General features: G+C 38.5%; 1 protein-coding gene across 1 annotated transcript in view; it reads left to right on the top strand.

Moving 5' to 3' along the window:
- Positions 1-20,122, top strand: part of LOC124171039 (H/ACA ribonucleoprotein complex non-core subunit NAF1) — a 66,172-nt gene that overhangs the window by 28,538 nt on the left and 17,512 nt on the right. The window contains exon 7 of the mRNA XM_046550186.1: positions 3,231-3,474. Coding sequence (XP_046406142.1) covers positions 3,231-3,474 — 244 coding nt within the window. The remainder of the gene's footprint in view (positions 1-3,230; positions 3,475-20,122) is intronic.

Below are 20,122 nucleotides of genomic sequence, written 5' to 3'. Positions count from 1 at the left end.
GCAATGAAATGCTAAATCGTCACGAAAGGTTCACTTTATCAGTTTATTTTTCGCAATTATTTAAATCGTGTAGTTATTAAATGAGCGACGGGTACATATACTATTGATTCAATTCTAGTGTTCGATTAATGTAATGATAGTGTGTGTTTAGTTTTCATTTTAATTATTTACTGTTTTGCGTCATAAAGTGATCAGTGTCGATTGAATTATTCTAACAATACTTTTCCAAGAAAAATTAGCGGCTACCCGATGGATTCCGTGAAAATGCATATTCGATATGCTATTTGAATCGGAATAATCGTATCTGTACAACATTTGTGGTAAAAATAGTCTTAATTTCCGGTAAAACGTGGCAGTATTTACTAATATCTCCGATTATAATCCTCATAAATATACTCAAATAGAAAGACTATGAGAACATTAGCCATTATGCCGTTATTTATTACTTTATGGTCACCTTTAGTATGCTAAATTGGATTACACTCGATTATAGTCCCCCCCCCTTACTTTTCCGCGGCCATTTTTGGAAAAAAAGGGGGGACTATATTCGGAGATATACGGTATGTGGATGCTTCTCTTTTGAGTAAACGACTTCATCATTGCGTAATATATTAATATTCATTTACGTGTCAACTTCAAGTTTGGAAAGAGTAGTACGAATAGCACATTGAATCTTTAATAAGTGCATGATGGCATTTATTTTTCGCTGGGTATATTTTGACACAATGCCGTTTATCATGCCAAAACTTTTTTTGTAAGAACCGAGTCAAACTAATAAACCTATTTCAGACGTTTGCTGCAAGACTTATTCGTTGCGTATGTATTCACGCCGGCCGAAACGTTCGCCCTTCGCAACTAGAATCATGGGATGTTAGCCTTATTTCCGAGCTGGCTGGTTGTTGCAATGGTTCGCTGTCCAGGATGGGTTCAAGAAAAGATAATCTTGGTTGGGAGAAGGAAAATTCCAACGATTTATAAATGGTATACCAAACTTTGATGTATTTATGGTTACTGAATTTTTGAATAAGGAGGACAGGTTCAACGCTCCATAGAAATGCGAGACGTTAAGGCTAACAAGGGTAGACCGCGTACCTTGCTGCATCTTTTTCAATTAGGGCGTTAGTTAGGCTGTAATTAATTAATTTTCATGCGTTACTTTTTACAAGTTATATATATAAATCCAAAATGTCCTCCTTAACTCAATGGGTCGGTTGGGGTAGTGGTAGCGTGCACGACTCTAAGGATAGATTTCACCCGAGGGACCGTGGTTCAAGACTGCGTCATGGCATTATTTTTTGTTGTCCTCATTGTAATTATACGGCATCAAGTTTATCATTAATTATAATTGCAGCAATCATTGACGTGAGACAATTTTTTTATCATCATTATGGCGTTTAGGTATTTTAGCAGTGTCATTACAAACGCAGAGATACGATGACTACAAGGGTTGGTGTGCGCTTAAATGTTAATATTTTCTTTGCTTATACTGGCCAACTTCCACATTAAAAATGAAAACCACTCTTGCAAGAGCACATACCATTAAAGGCTCGCGGCAAGCAACAATATGCGTATAGGCATAATTAATAAGAACACAAAGCGAATATAAAATGCCATATACCTCGAACACTTGTAATTCACATTACTCCAAAGGGAGTTTACTTACTCAGTACATACCTCAGTACCTTGTACTCAGTACCAACCAGTTTACCTCAGTAGCAGTGCTAAAAGAACCATTCTGAAATATAATTTCAACTAACAAATAGGATGAAATAAAAGTTGATAACCCTGGACCGGGCGCGCTGGCGTATAAAATACGTCAATCTTTGAAAACCAAGGATTTCGACATTGTACGTACATTCTGGGCTATAATGGTCTCGTGTATTCTTACAATGTACTTTGACTGCCTATATTGCGAGTTTTCAAAGTTCGAGGTATTGTAGCTAATTTTTTGGATCAGCAAGATGAACCCGTCACCAGTGGAGTACAAATTACGCCGCGCGACCTGCCGTGTACCTTTATATCTGTATCACCTATAAATGTACTAATTTCAACAAATAAAGATTAACTTTAACAAAAATCGTTTGTTATCATATATGCACATATCATGGGCAAAGTACGCATTTTGCCCGGTCGTGTAAAAAAACAGTCGCGCCATAATTCTTTAACCAAACTACTTTCAGTTTATAAATTACGTAGGTCTACGCGGAAGTTGCTATATTTTGACTCAACACATTTTCTGATGTGACTGAGGTACCTATTAAGTAAATTATTATAATATAAATATCAATTTGATCTTACAATACCTGCAAATGATCTTCAAAACAGAATATCATCGATAGGTAAGAGTCAGGAGCAGCCTTGAACCATTTATTCCGTATAGCTTGTGCTTAAGGCACGGGAATGAATATCTTCTCCAGGCTTTTGTTTCGACGTCAAGATGAAATTTGAAACAAAAAATCATTTATAATTCTATTTTGAATTCATGTTTTCGGTACTAGACGACATTTTTAGGAAGCAAACTCCACCGATTCCCGGAAACTCTCGCCGCGCTAAAGAAGGCGACGGAATTCAGTGATACTCCACTGGTGACTACTGCCTTGTGACGTCACATCTCAATCAAGATGGAGGCACTGTGTTTCAGCGCAACATGAAATTTTCCGACTTTCAAAACGTTTTAAAGTGCGTACCCCAGATGCAGAAAATAAAAGTGACTATACTAATGTTTCTTTTTTAGGCTAAACTTTCAAATTCAGCAATAAAAAAAAACTAGTGCACTTCCCTATTACCTGAAATAAACAATAAAGATTGGGAAGTTAAGGGTCGTGTAAGTTGTAACGATCTTTCACAGCATGAAATCAATAAGAAAGTGTATTTTTTTTAAATCCTATCTTAAATAGTCTCCGAAAACGTTAAAAAAGGCCACTAAAGACAGAAATAGTGTGGTGGGGGAAAAAAGCAAATATTTTTTTGCGACTTATTAAAAAGGTTTGAAATTGTGAAACTCGACATTACGAAGTGCCTATTTTCCAGTCCTGCTGACTTTGCTAATCAAGAGTTCACTGTATATGGAAATTTTTTACCTAGCCTGCTGACATAGTTAATAACCTGAATTACAGCTATGGATACGAATATTGTTGAATCAAACTCACTGTCTTAATTTGCAAAAAATCTGTCTCTTATTAATTTTCATTAACTTTAAAGTTATTTTTCATTTCATACTTCTGTTTCAGTGGTTGTCCAGGCTCTTCCAAATAAACCTGCACTTGACTTGGGAACCATTCTCTTCTTGAACAGTGGTAAAGACACACTGGGCGAAGTCTTTGATGTGTTTGGTCCAGTGAAAGAGCCTTACTACACTGTGCGGTTCAACTCAGAGGATCATGCCCGAAAGCGAGGTGTGATGGAAGGTGTCCCAGTGTTTTGCGCCCCGAAGACTGAGTACACATCCTATGTCTTTGTGTACGATATGCTAAAGTAAGATAATCCTTTCTGTTGAGTACGCATGAACATTATGGCTTATATTTTAAGGCTGTCTTATATGAAGAATGATCTTGCACAAGACCATTCAATCTGGCAAATGAAAATAACCCACCATGTAAAACGAAGAAAGCGGCAAATTATCTGTCAATTGCATGATTATGCTTATGGAATTAGAACATATTCCAATTTTGCTTGAATGCTTCCTCGACTGATCCCTTGAAATGTATTTATGGCATCCATCTTGTCCACTGCCACCAACTTGGAATTTTGAGATCCTGTATTACAACTGAGGAAGCACATCAATTAACCCCAATCATGGAAAACATATTTCGCATGTGTTTAATGCGGATGCAAAATCACACATGTCAACTCTCTAGGATTTGTCATGTGGTAAAACATCATGGTATTTTTAGTGAATAAGAACGTCAACTTTCTTCAATAATGTGGAGTAATAATAGCAATAATGCAGTAATAACAGTAATAATAGTATTTTGTAGGGCTGTGCAAATCTCGAATTTTCCTGGTTCAAGCAAGATCACCAATCAATTTGAGAGTAATATGCTTGAAAAACAGAGCCTCAACTTGTCTTGAGGTGGTTGGAATCTCCATCGACGTGTGTGTAAAATTTCCGGGCGGTGCCATATTATGCAACATAGTAAAGTAATATTAATTCCCTTGCAAGTCTGTGAAATTTTATGATGTTGTGCCTCAAAAAATATCCAGAAATCTACTAGATCAACTCCTGGAATTGAGTAGGTAGCTGAGTGTTGGTCTCAGTAAACCTACAGTGTATACGAAATTTTCGCAAATAAATGTTTGCCACTTTTAGCATTAGCACTCCCCCAATTTGTTGAAACAAGATGTTTTTAAGGGCTAGTCTGTCATGATTGCTGCCTCAATTTCTGCAGTTGACATTATAACCTAGCTCTAACATTACATCTTTGATGCTGATGCATTTCCAGTGATAGACACGCTGGGGATACCCAAAGACATGACTCATACAAAGGAGCCTCCTCGTTTAGTGGTGTTGAAAAATAATGGGAATAATGGGGATAAAACTGTTTTAACGGAGTTTTTGCCCAGTTTTCAACCAATCTTTTTCCAAAAAAATACAAATGCTAAATCTCAAAAAACCTTTCATTTAAGGTATGAACATTTCTTTTAGGAATCGTCGAAAAAAACAGCATACAATATAGGCGATTACATTACGCTCAAGTATTTAGAAACTAGAAAATTTGTTTCAGTTTCTCAATAGTAGAATGCTGCATGACGCAATCCAGGGTAGATATCTTCCCAAATACAGTAAGTCCTCCATGTACGAACTAGGTGTGTTCTAAGACATTGTTTGTAAGTTGATAAGCCTACAGTCCGGCTGCTGAGAGTTGTCCAATGACAGGCAGAATGGTGTAGTACAGGGTAGGGAGCAAGGTTGCCAGGTAAGAAAGCAAATGCCTGCATCACTTGCAAACAAAAGGGTTTTGTGAAGAAAGGAGCCACAAGGGACGACGAACGTGAAGGACCCAAAGGATGTTTGAACGACAGTTTGCCATTAGTCCTGGTTTACTATAACCACTGCTGGGCGATAGAGTGATCACGTGCCAGCTGCCGTTGCAGGAGTGCCATGTCCCTGTTTTCCAAGCTTTGCAGTGCGAGATCGTGCAAGGTGATCACGGATCTGCATCCCTTGTTTAGGTGATTCGAAGAAAGGGCTTGTTTTGGTGGTTCAGGCTTACTTTGGTGCTCCATATGCATGTGACGACGTTGTATGACTTGGCGATGGTGTGAGGTGCATTTGGGGGACAGCAATTGGCTGTAAACCGTGCTGGCGCTGGGTTTTCCACCCCTCCTATTGTGCTGTCAACGGACAACTCTCGCTGGCCGGACTGTATGCAAGGCATCGAGGAGTACGGTTATCCTGCAGAATGCAACAATGCATCACAATTGTGTGCTATCTCCTGATTGTGGCGAACTGATCTAGCTAACGTGCAACGTAGCCAGAACCGAAAAAAATTGCGCCCTGCACAGTGGTCCCAAGTCAAAAAATGCTGGCCAAAATTAATAATGTCGTAATTTTACCTAAATTCGCAACAAAAGTGGAAGTTCCTTATTGATTTTGATCATTTGTATCTGAATTTGGCATTGTTTTTTATGATATCTCTTCATTTTAGCATTTTTGAGCTGTTTTTATTTAAACAATTTTTAGAAAATCTCGATATTGATGTCATTGCGATTGGCGATGACTTGGGAGTTCATGGAGAGCTTAAAACAGAATAATTTTAAGGTAAAAGATACATCAATTGTGGTTAAAAGCCATGACAGAACTTACGGCATGAAAGTGACGAGATTCGAACCTGCGACCATCAGCATAGTCGGTGAGATACCAAAATCGGAAAAAATACTCACACTTATTCATTTTTGACTTCCATGAATTTATTACGTCACATTAGATGAAATAAAATGACTGATATTAAGAACATCGAGGAGAATAATGTTTGAATTTCAATAAAATCGCTCTCATGTATCACAAAAAACGAATTTTAAAAGAATCGTCACCCGATCGGACTCATTGTCGCTCTGCAAATCACTTAAAATAAGCAAATTTTCACCTCACCTGATAGTCTGACTTCCTTTTTTTTTGGAACTCCTGATGTAGTTAAATTGTATGATTCAGATATTAAAAGGAGTCTTGAAAAGATATCTTCATAATGTAAAACCATGAGGATTTTCTTGTACGCTGCTCTCGGAATTTCCTCATGTCTGCGTTCCTGGTCTCCAATGCTTCCTCGGTTAAAACTTCAATAGTAAAAAAGGATTCTTCGGCAATTGCTGTTACGTGTATCACTACTTTTATTTATTGTGGCCCGCATGTAATACCAACCATAAAGTTTGATGTACCGCACAGCTGTTTCCATGCAATTATGGCTGGAGGCTTCATTATTTATCTCATAGCCACGGGATAGGGATTTTAATATCACTGAATGTCGATGGATAAGTCTTTCATCGATGCTGCAATGAAAATTGCAAATCACATTAGTAATAACATTTCATGCATCTAAAGTATCTGTTAGTAGATTTTTCAAAATTATGATAACAGGTCCAATATTTCTTGGGACTGAGGTTACCACCGGGACTGGGACTGAGGTTTGTAAATTCGTAAAAAAAAATTTTGCAATAACGTTTTCTTTGCTATAGCTTGGATAGGCCTTTTTGTTGGGACGAACGATTTGCTTTGTAATAATGAGAACTTAATGAGAGTGTACTGTAATTATGAGGTAATCATGGTAAGATGCAACGCTGCCTTACAGTGCCAAAAGTTCATTACATTTGTTTAACTTTGCTGTAATTGAAGTGGTGAATTATAATTATCTTTTAAAGTTTGGTGGATTTTCTAGGATTTACCGTATATGTCTGAATATATTCCCCCTTTTTTTCCATAAATGCCTGTGGTAAAAGTAAATGGGGGACTATATTCAAATGAATTTTTTTTAACTTTTCCAGAAACTGAAGCCTCAAAATTTGGTGGGGGACTAGATTAGGAGAAATACCATATTTAAGAATGCATATTAATGACAATTTTTGATATTTGCAAAATTTTACATTTTTAATTTAATTTTTTTATCAGTTAAACACCCATTTTTACCAACAAAAAATATTGTATCACACAAATCTGTATAACTATCATACATTGATGAGTTGTAGATAAAGATTTTAGCTAATTAACCCTCTAGCAGGCGCGCCATATTCTCTGACACTAGCGGGCGCGCGTGGCACTCGGTTTTCCACTGATATTAATTACAAAAAATCGAATTAAGAATAGTATATTCATTACCTTGTTTTTTTAATAGAACTTTACATAGTTTAGACATACAGTACAGATTTTTAAGAACTTTTATAATTAAAATTTTTTATCACTTTTTTTTAAGCAATGCCAAAAACTCAGTTTTTATGTCCTAAGGTTTTTAACGTCATTTATGCACACTTTTTTCAGGTAGTAACTGTTTAACAGTGCTTTCGGAAAGAAAAGTTATTACACCTCTCACATTTGATTGTCGTTGATATGTTCTTTGCACGGCCACACAATACGCACTTTCCGCGTTTCTTACTTGCTGTCTCGCTCAACTCTTCAACTTGCAAGTCTTCATTTCGATAACTTGACAAGAATATTTTAATGTCAGCTGGTAGAGATAATATATTTGACCTGTTTTTCAAGTGTGCGTTCATCAATATGTAAGATAAAGTTTTCAGGAATGTCCTCCTGCAATGTTCATTTGTAGGATTGTTTGCCCTTTACAATATGTGAGCATCGATTCCTGCGATGTCCAGAAATCTATAAAATAAAACTAATGGCCACCTTTTCGTAAATCTGGACACAGAATACATACAACCGTGGTCAACCGTGTCGACACCTGTTTTCGTTGCATCGTAATCTATTATAAGACATGGTTTATTTTAACCTTCATCTGTGATCCCCTCATCATGCATTGTTGAAAGCAACAATACCGCCTTGTTCTTCTTTGTAACATTTGTAGGGTAATGTCTTTCTGAAACCCGTAGAGAGATGACCCTACAGCGCGCGTCTTGTTTGGCAAAAATTCAGGCAGAAAATCTCTTTTATTTTTTTTTCAGCGTGCCAATGGTTGCAATGTTTTTTCTGAGGAGATGCTTGGCAAGCGGGTAACTATTATACCAGTTATCTGTGGTAAGATTACGATTAGTTGCCTCAATTGATCTTACAAGCCTCTTGACAACATCTACTGGTGAGTTTGACACTAAATATGGACCGTTCATCTGCTTCCCGCAATACACTTCGAGATTACTGGTGAAGAATGTTTTGGCATCACACATAGAATAAAACTTTATCCCGTATTTCGCGGGTTTGCTCGGTATATATTGAATGAAACTTCAACGGTATCTGTATGTTTGCAGCATTTCGTCAATTGTCACAAATTCACTCATTTTATATGTTTTTTGACAATTTCCTATGAACGAGTTTACTATTGTTCGGATTGCAGCTAATTTATCTGTTGGTTTTCGGAAATCCCTACTTGCTCTGTCGTCAAATCTTACTGATCGTAAAATAAACAAAAATCGCTTGTAACTCATAGCTTCCCTTAGAATTTGCATTCCTGATCCATCTTCACTACACAAGTCTAAAGAATTAGCATGAAAACCTTTTTTCATGCCAATTAGAAAAAGTATTTTCAGCACAGCCATAAATTCTGTTCTTGTCGTTTCCTTACAATCCCTTTCCCTTGAATAGTGGACAAGAGCAATTTTATTTTGAATGTACTCGTTTATTTGCATCACAATTTCATCAATCATGTCTACATCTATACATTTTCGAAAAGCCGCAGCCTTATCAGGAGTATTTCTTGCACAGAGTTTTGTCCTTGGTAGGGTTTTCATAATGTTTTGGCGCTTGATCTTTGTAGCACCGCAAAAAGAAGTTTTTTTTCACTTGCAAGATTTATCAACTTTTCCAAAAAAAATTATTATTCTCACCATCAATATCACAATCTTCAGCAGTTGTAGGTTATTTCACGTCACCATCAGACGTAGCTTCATCAGAGTCTCTGCCGTTATCACGAGGGGAAATATTTTCCTCCTCATCTGTGTCATCGCTTTCCTCAATGCCGACTTCCTGTTCCTCGTCCGACAGCTCTTGTAGTACACTCAGATAGTCTTCTTCGGTAATGAATCTTCGTGCCCTAAGCAGTGTGATAATTAGCTTTTGAATTTTTCTACATCGAAATCCCATAAAAGGACAACAAAATATCCTATGGAAATTATTCCTAAAATGTATTCACATCGTAGGGCTCACGTTGGAGAAAATGCCACTGGTCAGTTTCTCTCCACAAACAGCCGCTTGTGCACACCATTCACTTGGCTGTTAGCTCAACCTGATTCAGAGAAGGAATGGTGAAAACTCTTGTGTTCCCACCAACTCACCTCACGCTACATCGTACAGAAATAAACAATGCTGATCAATAATTGCCACTACGGGATAGTATTACATCACCAGGCGCGCGTTGCACAGAGTGCAACTAAGACGACCAGTTCATCTACTTATTCGTTTTATTTCGAAATTCGAGAAGCTAGGCGCTTGAATCAATAACAGAAATCTTCATAGTGATACAAAGAAGGAATAATTGGTGCGTTTGGTTCACTGACCAACTACTATTAATAACGTGAGACCGAAACGGCACAATGTTGCACTTTGTGCCACAGCGCGCCCGCTGGAGGGTTAAAGACAAAAATCACTGCCCTAGGTACTCGGAAAAGTTAACAATAGGAGGAGAGGGGTTTTATGGCTACCTACAAGGACTGTTACCAGTCATTTTGACGGCTAGTAATTATTCTAAAGTAATTGATAACTTCATATTGTATAACTGGATTAAAGAAATTAAAGCCAGAATTACTTAGGGTGACAGAAAAAAATTCTTGGCAATATGATTAAGTCATAATGATGGCTCTGGTGCATGTGGTGTTAAAGTAATGAATTTAATGCTTGACTACCTATATCAATTGGATGACAATTTATTAGGGATGGGTCGAATAGCAGATGTCTCGAATTCGAATATCAAATCATTGCTCGAATATTCGAATACCTCGAATTTCGAATACCTCGAATACTAAACGATGAATGTGGGAATGTTTGACTAGGTCGCCTATGCAGCAGAAAACCCAAGATTTTGGCGAGTAATTGTGATTTCCTTTAAAGAATTCAAACAGGAATTTAGCTGATTGATGGAATATTTTAATTTTATGTAAACAATAGGGTAGTTTCCTTCATCAAAGAAAACGAAAGGCATTGATTGTGATTCGGTGCCCACCATTAGTGTATTAATAATATACAAATTATTTGGTTTTAGAAATACCGGTTTATACGAATGGCAATTGTCAATTTTATCCTCATTTGAAAAAGGCCAGATTGGCGCCCATGCGATGCCACTCCACGTGACGTCACAGTGACCTAGTTTCTATATGAGTAGATAGGAGTTTTACACTGTCTGAGATTAGCAATGCATGCATGAGGCACAGAGCTCAGGGAAACATGGTCTTAATAATCACCTATTAACACTGCCTAAGGTCGCAAAGTTTCCTTCGTTTGATGAGGTATTAATAATCCTTATTTAAGCCAACCGCTACCAGCTAGCATGGTACTCAGCTACCTGCTAGCATCCTGCGTCGTATCAGTGCCCAGAACCTCACCCCAAGGTCACCTCACTCGCGGCAAAGGGAAGCAGAACAACGTCATGCGGAGTTTTTCCCGGCATTCATACTTACCTGTCGCGTTTTCGCGCGCTTGAAATTTTTCACTTTTCATTTAATCGCCATTATAGATATCGTCTAATGAAAATCTAAAAGCGTTAAATACTTACTCAAGGAGTAATAATCTTTAGATTTAGGCAATAGAATAATAATAGGAAACCAACCTATTTGAGCATTACGCCAAAATGCTATGCCTCCGTCGTATTTCTTTGTCTTTCCGGCATTTATTTTCCTGCGTAAAATGCTTAAATAAACTCAGAAATATGTCGTGTTTGGTCTTATTCTTTTTTAAATAACGCGAACATTACTAATATTTCAATCCAGTAAAAGTGTAATATCAATTGCCGAAAGTCATTGTTAGACAACTTTTGGGCTAGTAGATGACTCATGCAGCAGTTGTCCTCCAGAAATGGGGAACTTCGAAGCAGGTTAGCAAAAAAAGGCCAGTGGGTGAGTATAGGGGGGAGGGCGTGAGACACGTTTTTATTGTTCTCGTGCAATTAGATATTTTTTTCGAAGCTAAGGTCTTCGTAATACGATCTTTGCGCGAGCTGGGACCTTTTGTTTGATTTCGGAGAAGAGGAAATCGTTGGAGGGGGTGGGGCGAATGCTGAATGGAGGGGGATAGCGGATCGTGGGAAATGCGCCAATGTCACTATCCCACGGCACTGAGTTTCTCCCTATGGTAGTTTCATCTCCTGGGGAAGATTCAAAAGTGCCTGTCGTTATTAGCCACGAAGTGCACATGGTAAACACCTCGTCTCATTTTTATCAAAAGATGGATGCGGGAAAATGGTCAGTGGGGGAAAAAGAGTGAAGGGTGAAACGCGATTCTATTATTTTCCGGTAACTTGATATTTTTTCGAAGCTAAGGTCTTCGTAATACGATCCCTGCACGAGCTGGGACCTTTTGTTTGATTTCGGAGAAGAGGAAATCGTCAGATTGGGTGGGGTGAATGCTGAATGGAGGGGGATAGTGGATCGTGGGAAATGCGCCGATGTTGCTATCCCACGGCATTGAGGTTCTCCTGATGGGGGACACCTGGGATTTTCGGATTTTTTTCACCCGATCAATTTCAGTTCCCCACGTTGAACTCTTTTCACTGCTCTAACCGCTCTAACCCTCGAATTTTATGTAGTTCGTCAACTTGCCTAAAACGGTGCTGCATGCACTAAGCGACTAGAGTTATCTTCATTTTTCCGAGTCAACGACGTGCGAGCGACAGTGTATGACGCGAAATTCAAAGTATTCGAGGTATTCGAGACGGTATCTTTGGCATAACTATTCGAGATCTCGAATATCGAATACTTTCTAGTATTCGAGGTATTCGAGTATTCGCGGATACTAATCGCACATCTCTACAATTTATATAATATCGTTTCCGGCTTGATTTTGTGGAAGTTTGCTATATCCATAATAAAAACACAAATGATAATATCCACACTACACCCATGCTTCATATAGCGCAAGGGATGCGTTCCTTGGGGTCTTTGCCGTGTACGAATTTGTGTAATACGAGAGCGTTTTAGCATTAGGAAGATAGGGGTGCGTTCCTGGTAGCATAGGTGTTGGGTATCGAATTTCCTCTAAACCATATACATATATTCATAATAATGGCTTTAAAAAACTGTATTCACATAAATTTTTAAAGTTTAAAATATCTTTAAAGATAGAAGGCTCGCATTCAAAGACTTTTGTTCAAGTCAAAAAATCATACGTGCTTTTAAAGTTCCCTCCTGTCGTAAGGGTAGGCTACCATTGGCTACCTCAGGGGTTTGTAATGCATTGCCAGCAGTTGACAAATTTTCAAATCTGGATTAAAACGATTTTTGTGTCACCCAGGCCCCTTTGTCGCTCATCCAAATACCAGGCTAATGCTATTTTGAATACCATTTCATTGCTCGTGGAGTTTGTGAATGATAAATCATAACTGCCTTCAATTTGAAGTCCCCTGAGGCATTAGCAGCTACATGAAACAGTCTTTAAATGCCTTTAAACCTGACCCAGTGTCCCTTCCCTGAAAATGAATGAACGAGATCGCATTCTTTTCCGAAACAATATCGTCTCGTCAACACTAAAAACTAGTTGAGGGGGAAAGGAGCCACTTTCAATCACAGCTTGGAGTTCATCAGAAAATGTTGCGGTGAATGTGGTAGCTACACAGCTTTTGAAAAATACTCATGTTTAATGGAAAAAATTTCACTTATATGGAAGCAATCATATGTTGAATTTCATGTCAGGAAATCTGTAAAAAAAATTGACTTGTGAGTTACTTGATTGAAAGTTACCATCAAACTTTTGTTTTTATTCCGTATTGATAGTCGTCCGTGAATTTCGCGAGACGCGATATCGCGAAATAACACAAAATAACGCGAAATCGGTAAATAAAAACGAAAATTTGGTTTTTTGTGCGATTTTAGGGGGATTAGCAAAAAAATCACATCTAATGAGTCATAATCTATTAAAGCCTAAACCTTCATTGTTTAACGCTGCCGACGTTCAATTTGCTCCATCTCATTACGATTCCAAGGTCAATTGGCTCGTTTAGTCTCGCAACGCATTTAGCGACACATTTGGCAGCGTTATTGGATAACTTGTTGCAGGAAAACCTTGAATGATGATCTAATGTAACAATTTCGTTGACTTAAACACAGCCGCTGGCTGGGACTGGGCCGCCGTTCACGGCACGGCCCACAGCGTGGCAGAGAGTCGTCTCGTCTGAAAGCGGCCTGAATTTCAAGGCGTCGTGACGTGAACGGCGGGTGGCGAAAAGTCATTTCGTCAAAAAGCGGCCTTAATGTAGCACTGACTGTATTTCACGACGTTGACGGCGCCGTGCGGTCAACTGCACGATTCGATTCGTTTAAAGATATCCATAGACACGTATGGTTATTTGAAAGCACAAAGCGCTAGCAGTTGGGGGAAGGGAAGGAAGGAACAGAAAAGATAGGAGGAGAGGGGGTTCTCCTTATTAGCGGATGGATCGTCAGATATTCAGCTCTCCGCTGAGCTACAATGCAAATAAGAAAATCATTTCGAGATTCGCTAAATCTAATATCTAATTCTTCAGGTGAGAAAGCGTCTCATTCTAGATGTTTCAAGATCGATAAATGGAAAATAATTTTTCAAGTTTCTTTGAATCCGATTATGTTTTGTTATGTGTGATTCTTTCACTGCCTTTCCTGACCAATTGGCAGCAGCTGTAATGAAAACTAAGCGCTTTTGTTGTATCTAGCTGCTGTCCTACCTTCGTTCAACACCTGGGTGAGGGGTACCAAAAGGGAACCCACGACATGAAACATTTCGGCCAATTTGTAAGTTATACAGTACTATAGTTATACCGTTGCTACCCAGCACTCAGTTTGAAAACACCATCGTGATAGGTTGTGTTCTGCGGTTGGACTGTTTTTTTATCGTATTTCCAGGTTTAAATATCGAACGAAGGATGGGAATTTTAAAATGCCGATAGCTAGTGATATAGTTCATACCAGGCCAAGTGAAATCAGCTGAGAAGGATTTTATGTGAAAGACAAAGTACTACTGTGCAAAGTTTGCAATAAAATATTTTAATTTGAAAGATGTGACACTTTGTTAAAGCACATCAGTTATCATAAACGTGCGAAAGAAAGGGGACACCCACAAAACAACAGCTATCATTTGAACACACAGTCACTCAGTCAAAGAAAGCAAAGTAGGAGCTTGTTGTTGCTACTACAGAAGCATTTTTAAAGGCTTTATTAAGTGTAGAATAAACTTGAAAATCCAAAAATTCTGGAATGGCTCTCAAAGTGTACACATATGAGATAGCGGGAATTTGCTGTTTGCCAATCGTATTCACCAAGACTACATATTTGAACCATGCATATACCTTGAAGCAATATAAGTTAAACCATTTCTTTCATTTTGTTTTATCATAAATTTTGTACAGTCGCAATTGTGTTAAATGTTATGTAAAATGCTGATTAAAAGTATAAGTATTCATGAAACGTGTACCTTAAAATAATAAAACGCCTATAAACGTGGGAAAATTGTAGCATTATAATAACACCGCCAGGATTTTAACACCAAAATCACATGGTTTTAAAACGAATTTTAGCAAAAAATAAAACCACTTTCACGGACCTCTACATATTTAATGTCAAATGTATTTTTCTGGTGGTACGTACTATTAACACGTTGCGTATGGATGGCGAGAATTCTCGTCATTTTTTTCCCGAACCTTCCGGACGGATGACGAAGATTCTCGTCATTTAGGCACGTCAACCTAAACAATTTTAAAGCGTACAATACGTATTCGTAAGTACGTTTTCAGTTGTTGTTAGTTATTTGTAATGAATTGATGCATCATAACGTTTGCTTGGGTAAAGTTATATTCTAAACATTAGCTTTTTAACCATGTTTAAACCAAAGGCATTATGCCCTGATAGGCACATATTTCCAATCTCAACACCTCCACCCAGAATCGGCATTCCTAGGAATTTCAATACCCCGGTACGCAACGTGTTAATAATTGTAAAAATGATTATTATTTGCTTAATGTAAATTTCATTACCTCCATTGTTTTTTAGTATGAAAATCCTTGAAGCATAAGTACGAGGCATGTTTTTAAAGTAAGTACCGTTTTGAGATAAAAAAAACAAGTAAATTTTTTTCAAAAATAATTTATTCACTTGAAAGGCCATACTTTACTCTACTTTTCTACATAATTCCCATTACTATTGAGGCATTTATCGTATCTTAGGACCAGCTTTTGTATTCCATCGTCAAAGAAGCTTGCCGCCTGATTAGACAACCACTGCTTCACAGTCGTTTTCACTTTGTCATCATCGGAATGGCGCTGACCCGCCAGATGCTTCTTCAAGTGCATAAATAAATGGTAGTCGCTCGGCGCTAAATGGGGACTGTATGGAGGGTGGTTTAATTGTTCCCAGCCAAAAGGAGTGATAAGGTCTTGTGTTCGATTTGCTGTGTGTGGACGGGCATTATCGTGGAGCAAAACGACACCTGCACTCAGCATGCCACGCCTTTTGTTTTGAATAGCGCGGTGCAGTTTTTGTAAAGTCGCACAGTACGCTGTTTCATTGATTGTGTCGCCGCAAGTCAAAAAATCGACCAGCAACACACCCTTAATGGCGGGACAGCGCCATTCCGATGATGACAAAGTGAAAACGACCGTGAAGCAGTGGTTGTCTAGATTTTCCCTAAAGTCATCAAAGTGCACACTTTTTTGTTAGTGTTTTTGTACAACACATATGTGCTATGAAACACCATGTCCATGATGTAAAGAAACATTCGATAACCTTTGGCCCAGCAGTGCATTATCGGAAAAGAGGCCGGCTGCTGGTCTTGTCTATCCACTGCATTCATTTTCCTATTGTTGAGCTTAAAGCCACCGAGTGCATCCACCGGGTTGCGGATGGTGGGTCAACCTCTAGATATAGAGGTTAGCTGCGAGAGAAGCAAGTTCTCTCGTCGAATAAGCAGTCGTGGACAAAAAGCGGCGGTATTCTGAGGGGGTATTGGGCTACCCTTGGGTAAGGTAGACCATTTAAAAGATACCAAAACCTGTGAAGATACCGTGACTTGGCGACTGGGGGCCGCCAACAATTATGCCTCTCATCACCTGGGGGACAGGGCAGCAGCTCTTCTTCACATGTGCGAAGGTGGAGACCATACTGGTCAGTACAGCGACACACATTCCTCTACGGGCGTGGTAACATTTACTTTAACGGCTGTAGTACTGCGATGTGGAAGGCAAGGGAAAACCACCACATTATCATCCCAAGGAGTCACAGCTACTCCACTCAATTTATATAATGACATGATGGAATTCTCTCGGGTAAAATATTCCGGAGGTAAACTAGTCCCCCATTCGGACCTCCGGGCGGGGACTACTCGAGAGGGTACATCGGTCAAACGAGATAGAATGTTACGGATAGGAACATGGAACGTCAGATCACTTCGTACCTGCGGTAAGCTAGAGAACTTGAAGGCGGAGATGCGAAGAATGAACCTCGATGTATTAGGCATCAGCGAAATGAAGTGGCCCCAGGAAGGAGACTTTTGGAGTGGAAGCTACAGAATGATACACACGGGATCGCTAAATGGTAATGCTGGATTAGGCATATATATTATTATAATTAATTACTATTAATATAATTAATTAATATATAATAATTAAAGTAATTACAAAAAATATGTTATAAACAGCGTCGATCAATAAGTCGCATCGCGGCTGCGTCTTCGATCTAGAGTAGTCGTCTATCGGTAGGTTTCCACTCTAAAGAGAGTAAAACAAAGAAAGAGCAACAAGTGGTATCACTGATTATATGGTGATCGCCGGAGATGTTAACATTATCAACTTTCGTGATAATGTTAACATCTCCGGCGATCATCTGTCTTAATCAAAAGTAGTTACGCATAAAAGGCGATTGGCGCATCTTTTAAGTTTCGATATCCTTCTACGGCAAATTGGAACTAAGAGCGACATTCACGTTCGTACAGGAGCCTGAAATATTACTGAGAGGGCTCACGGGGAAGCAATAATTAGATTCGCGATGTTTTTAGTTTCACGCTCAACAGCGCGACATCATTTCAACCGTTCCTGTATTCATTTTTGCAAGTCATTGAGACGAATAAATAACCTAAATTCATATAGCTCCATGCGGGATTTTCAAAACAAGTCGAAAGACAACTGCGTAAAATCTAGATTAGCGGCCTCTTGGGGGATGGGTTTATACTGCGCAAAATCGAAAAACTGTGTAAAATCAAGAAAACATGTAAAATCGAAGTTTCACCATTGCAATTCCCTATGCTTTCCGGCCAGTGTGTCGCTGCGTAAAAACGAGAAAGCACTTGGTTTTTTGGCTGATGCTTGGCATTCAAATTTCAGGATGTGCCGGAAACTCAGAGGCAAGTCTATATAAGATTGTATATCTTTTATTCAATGTCAACTCAATAGTTTCTGGTTTTTTGTTAGCAAAAAATAGACAAATTTTGAAATCACATTCATTGTTTCAGCCATAAATACACCTGTTAAATTTGAACTATGGGCGCTGCAAACTTTTCGTACCGTGCGGTGTACAATAAAAATACAGAGAGAAAAGAGTATTCATAAGCAAAGAAGAAGGAATATGTTGTGGAATATTTGGAAACAAGATTTCGACTGAAGGAAATCAAGCATGCCAAAAATATTCTGACGCGATTTCTGCAAAGAATTTTTTACCCCAAATACCTGAGAAAGTGGAATCAAAGCTCGAGGACAGATGAGCATTTCAAAGAGATGCTCAAAGCTAGTTGCAGAAGAAATTGAAATTCCCTCCAGAAGTATATCAATATCTCCCTCTCACATCTAGTGAGTGCAAATAATAGCCATGAATGCACAGTTGGCGAATATATGCAGCATGTAAAAATAATCATTCATTAACACTTTCAATGCTGACCATGTAAAACTCAAAATCGACCCCCGGTGCGGCTGTCGTTTTTTAATGCAAAACGCATGCATGGGTGCCAAAAGAGCTGGAAAAAATAATGAAAAAATTTTCTTGGCCCTAGTTTGTTAGCTATGAATTTTTTTATTTATGACGTGATATCACGTCACCCGCACTGCGGGATATTAACGTAATGCGGGTTGCATACTGTCGGCTTTTTCCCCGTGCCACCGTTTTCTTTCAATTTTTTTTCTGCGCTATGTATCCAAAAAAATACGAGGAAAATGAATTTGTTATGCTTTACTGGTATCGCCAATGGTATTTTGCCACTACCATAGGGAAATTTTTGGCTTAGATGGATGTAATGCAAGTTATAAGTACAAGGAATCGCCGTGAACAGCTGTTTGATTGTGATGGTAATTCTGCGCAAGATATTTCGGCGTATTCCTTGTACTAGTAATCCTAAGTATCGGGGTAGGGTTCGATAATATTGAATAATTTCTACATTTTCTTCTGAAGCCACTATTCTCGTCACAAATTCCTTCACTCGTTTCATGTTTTCAGCTCCAATTCCTTTCTTCCCATACGACCACCCGTAAGCATCAGATATTTAACAAAAATGGTTTTCACATACCATTATGTATTCCCTTTACTGCAGGTGCTTGAGATGGGTGACACTCTGCTTTCGAGATTATTTTCCGACGGTGTATTAGGGTGTTTCTTGACGTGCACCACTCCTGCCGGCTGTTCTAAGGCTGGAGGTGGTACGGAGATGAAGCGAGGGGTGATAGTAAGATTTAGTCGGTCCACTTGTGAGAACTAGGAATAACCTTTTTGGAAGTGCCATCGGCACATCAAAAAGATGGGGAAGGTATGGGGAAAGATTTTGCTGATACGTGTCCTTTTAGGGTCATTGGGGTATAGGCTCCGTTGCCGAAATAAAAATGGATGTGGAAACAAATAATCAACCCATAACTTCCTCATTACTATCTTCTGAACTCAAGCCAATAACATATTTTTCAATATGATGTTACCGAGTTAGAAATTAATGCATAAAAACTGGAACTAATAGTATTTGCAAGCAAACATCTTACAAGTAATCTTCATTTAGGCCACGTATCGCGGTTCTTACTACGAATTTCTGCGAAAATCTGAAAATGATGTAAATTTTTACCGCAATAATATTTTTTCATTTGGTGCATAATAATATCAATTCGAGTAAACCATTCAATAATACGTATTGCTAGGAATAGATTTGCAGCATCTATGCCCCTTATTACTTACCCGATTACCGAAAGCAACGATACGTTTTCTTTCTAATTACACAAGGGAAAGACTAATTCCATCGTGCTAGGAAATCTCTAGTTACTTCTTATTTATGTAAGAGCCCTAGACTATTGAAAAAAGGAGCACATAACATGAAAAAAAATATTCTATTTACCCAAAACAAATTCAATACAATCGAAATGATGACCATTTTTAAATTATATATTACATACCACTACGTACAGTCATGTATGTTTTACCAATGTAGGAAATACCTCTCACAAATTTTATAACAATATGTTTAACCTATAATACTATTGCAATATATGATACAAAAATATATAATACTATTTATGCCTTCTTATTTAAGAAAGAAAAAAGCTCGGGACAGAGTAGAGGAGACCTAGCAGCCAATGTAGATATCTGCGGTCTCTTTCCTACGCCCAAGAGTGCTTGCACCGCAATAGTGCAATACTTGCACCATCGATTTTTCTGTCTGCCACCTTCCTCTTGGATGAGTTCAGGGAAGTGAGATTGAGATATTGATGGTAAAAGTGGCTTGGGATAAGGAATGTGGGATGGAAGAATAAAGGATCTAATGACAGAAAGACGGAATTTATAAGGGTAATCTTTCCGGCGGGTTCACGATAAATGAAAAATCGTGCATAGCTTT

Source organism: Ischnura elegans, chromosome X, assembly GCF_921293095.1.
Source record: "Ischnura elegans chromosome X, ioIscEleg1.1, whole genome shotgun sequence".
Classification (NCBI taxonomy): Eukaryota; Metazoa; Arthropoda; class Insecta; order Odonata; family Coenagrionidae; genus Ischnura; species Ischnura elegans.
Note: the sequence above shows the minus strand (reverse complement) of the source record. Positions and strands in the feature narration are given on the sequence as shown.